This window comes from Squalius cephalus, assembly GCF_949319135.1.
Source record: "Squalius cephalus genome assembly, chromosome: 11".
Lineage (NCBI taxonomy): Eukaryota > Metazoa > Chordata > Actinopteri > Cypriniformes > Leuciscidae > Squalius > Squalius cephalus.
The window spans coordinates 32,247,385-32,251,322 of NC_137132.1; the positions used below are offsets into that span (position 1 = coordinate 32,247,385).

General features: G+C 35.3%; 1 protein-coding gene across 1 annotated transcript; it reads right to left on the reverse strand.

Moving 5' to 3' along the window:
• Nucleotides 1–415: 415 nt before the first annotated feature.
• Nucleotides 416–1,357, reverse strand: LOC307167244 (olfactory receptor 52K1-like; the record flags this gene model as incomplete). The annotated part of the gene is made up of 1 exon (XM_079886231.1): nt 416–1,357. One exon carries the CDS (start codon nt 1,355–1,357, stop codon nt 416–418), a length of 942 nt encoding a protein of 313 aa, XP_079742357.1.
• Between the last annotated feature and the right edge of the window lie 2,581 nt (nt 1,358–3,938).

Sequence of the window (3,938 nt, forward strand, 5' to 3'; positions counted from 1 at the left end):
TGTAAAGGTCCTTTGAAATTATATGTATTGTGAAAAGCGCTATACAAATAAATGTGAATTGAACTGAAATATAAATTACTTAAAGCAAGAAAAGAAAAAAAAATCAAGATTCAAACACAGTTCAGACAAAGCGTGTTAATGCTTAAATATTTTAAATTTCACAGTGTTGAGTAACAAGTAACAAAAAGGAAATGTGCCATAACTATTTTGTTGAATATTAGAGTGAAGATTGGTACAGAACATCAAGGAGATCTTGTTTTATGATGACATCAGAAGTATCTGTTACGTGACAAAACAAAGTGCCTCATCTTACAGCTCTAAACAAATCATTTCAGAAAATTAAGTTTTATAATAAAAAAAAAAAACACTGCAAAACCAAGTAGCTTTTTAAAATGTCATATTCTCCTTTGATTACTTATGGAATATTGGCAATTTTTGACCGTTGTAACAAGCACAAAATGTTTTTGCGAATTTCTGGCAAATTTAAACCATAAATAAGAGGATTGAGAACAGGAGGAATAATCAGAAATTCCACTGAAAAAAATATACCCACAATCTTGTATTTGTCTGAATCATACCGACTTAGAGCAATGTCACAAAATGATGCTATAGAGTAGTTCAGAAAGCTTAAAATGTGAGGAAGACATGTTTGTAATGCTTTGCCCCTAAATTCTTTGGAGCTTTTTTGACAAATGATCAAAATTCGGACATAAGTATATAAAATGAAGAAGGCAGGGAGAAAAACTGTTGTTGTTGAGACAAAAAATCCAAGTATGTTGTTACTCAAAGTGGAAGTCCCACAAGAGAGCCGAACCACAGACCAGTTGGAACAGTACAGTCGAGCTATGTCAGTCCCACACAAAGGCAACCTGGCTGAGAAGAAAATAACAAGACCCATAGAAAATGCTGCATAAAGTGATGCTATTGCCATGTATGATACTGTTACTTTTGAGGTCATAATTTGATGATATTTTAAAGGGTTGCATATGGCAACATATCTGTCATATGCCATCAGAGTTAATATTGTATATTCAGATATTGCAAAAGAATAAATTGTAAAAATCTGAACAAAACACGCTGGCCTAGAAATTATATTTGTATTTGAAAGAAGATCAACCATTATCCTAGGGAAAAAAACAGCTGACCCATAGAGATCATTGACAGACAAGCAAAATATCAGGATGTACATTGGCTCATGAAGGGATCTCTCTTTAAACACAACAAACAAAATTATGGCATTAAATAATATAATTGCTAAATAAACTGTAAGTGTCAAAATTAGGATGAAATATTTAATATGAACAAACTCCTTGAACAAAGTAAAGTAAAAATATGAAGGCATGGTTCCATTTTCCATTTGCTGGTCAAAACAATGAAATTGGCCACATAAATAAATGTATAGATTCAGTTGATGTCCGTTATTTGAAGAAAAAAACATCCAATAGTTTTTGATGAAATCTGTTCAGTCGAGTCTATAAATTTTGTTTTAAAGTAAAAGTCAAGAGAGATGCTCATAATAGTGAAGGAAAAAGTGAGGAGAACTAGTTGTTGCCTTTGATCTGAGGCAACTGCTGAATTTGCTGTAAGTGGTTAATATAACAGCATCTGGGGCACATATACCAACAGAACACATGGGAATTTACCTCATTAGTTTAGCTATTTGTTGAGTAAAAAAACAAAAATGGTGGCAATAGGTAATGGCTGTATAAAAATCTGGCATAAAACACAAGACTTAAATTGTAAGTTCGCTGATTTTCAACCCGCTTTGAATTGTTACAGTGTTTCTAGTATAAGTAAATTAACAATGTTTACTCTCCAAAAAAAAAAAATCCTGTTTTTTTTTTTTTTTTTTTTTTTTTTGTCAGCATGAACAGTGGGATTGACAGAGGGTTTAACAAATTAACAAAACCGTTATTGTTGTACTTTGTAGTACTTTTAATAAGGGTAGTACTTTGTCTACTCTTTAAACAGCATTATGATACAAATTAAACACTTCAACAGCCTTCTCACCTGTACTCAACAGTGTTTAGCTTAAGGGGGTTGGGAAGAACCCACATAGCAACATTGTTTCGGCCCAGATCCGGCCCACATCTGGCACTTGTGGAATGTGGATCTGGCCCACATGCAGTGTGGAATGATGGCACTTGACGCTCGATGGTGTTTTATGCCCCCAATGGCTCCTTAGAGGCAGCTAACCCTACCCTCAACCTTAAACCTACCCATCCCCTCGCTGCCTGGAAGGCGACGTTGGGGGCATAAAACACCAAAGACCGCACTTGACTGGACCGCTCCTGTTTGCCAGATCTGGGCCACAAGCAGGCCATAGCAATGCCACATGTCAGCCAAGAGCAAAGAAATAAACCAGAACTGGACCTTATCTGAGCCACAAAGTCTGTGTATATTAAATATAGAGTCATCTCATCCTTAATAAGCCTGTTAACAAGCAGAATCACTGAAGGAAAGAAGAGAACAGAAAAAGAGACGAGCAGAAACACAAGAACTACAACTGACTTCAGACACAGCCTTGAAGTCAACTGAAGAGAAAAGAAGACATTAAGTCTGTGAAGATCTCAGCAGAGGAGGATTAAACAACTCCACAAACAGCATTACCAGCTTCACTTATTACTAAACAGACTGACTTTATTTCTGTCAGACGTCTACAGAAGTTTTATTGAGAATTAACAGAGGATTAACTCTAATGTGTTTCATTTGAAGTCACCATAACAGTGATTAGTGTTTCCATTAGTTGGGCTCTTAACTCTTCTTTTATGTTTTGTCTTTTTTTTGGCCGCTGTGACAGTCTGTTTGTCATTGGGCCGAAACAATGTTGCTATGTGGGCTTCCACAGTAGTCGATTGTCGAGTACACGCGCATAGGTTTAGTACCTATGATCACGCGCGTGAACTCGACAATCGACTACTGTGGACTTCGACCGAAAACAGGATGTAAATACATGTATGTGCGCTGGCTGAATTAACATCACTTTTATTAATATCTTTCACATCTACTGCAGTTAGATTCACCCGTGTTCACTCTGAAGGAATCACTCAACATGGCTGGGCACTTGTAATGACGCATCAAGGATGTTAAGAGGCTAAAAGCAGGTTTAAAACTTGCCCCATTTAAGTCAACAGGGTGCAAATTTTAAAAAGAGGATAACACAATTTTTGTCATTGTTCTCTGTACTGACAGCACTCTAGATTTACAAAAAAATGAGCTCAATGTTAAAATTGACTGGAGTTCTCCTTTAACAAGTAGCTACAATGTAGAGTTTATGCAACAATAGCATGCTTACTATTATGAGTGGAAAATTTTCTTACTTTCTTACCTTAAAAATCTTTCTCATTTTCAAATCATGTTCTAATTCTTCTGAGGTATGTGTGTGTGTGAGTATGTATGTATAACTAACTCTAAGGAAAGAGTAAATAAGTAATAATTACTTTTGAACTTTATTTTATTAGTCTCCTCTGTTAATGTAACAAGTCCTTTATTTCCGCCTCTATAGTGGAACGTTAATTTCGCATCTAGAAAGGTGGGACTTGTTAGTGAGACGCACACACGGAAAAAAGGAGAAAAATCTCATGTCGCTCAGAAACATAGACAGTATATACTCTGAAATCGTAAAGTTCTAAAGAAAAGGAGGGGATAATTAAGCACCTAGCTGGAACGGGAACAAGGTATTGTGTTTGGTTTGTTTAATGTTTATGTGCATTAATATGTAGGTTAATTTATTCGACTTGAAGAAGTGTTTAAATGTGTATTACTTATGTCATGTGAAGTTATGTTAACATTAGCTTTTCAGCATTGTTAATACTGACTGAGGTAACGTCATAAGGTTTTTATAAATGGCTATTTGTAATGTTGTTATACATTGTTATATATATACAATTTATTGTTTAATGTAGCCTTCGGCTAATGTTTGGGTTCGTAAGAGCTAA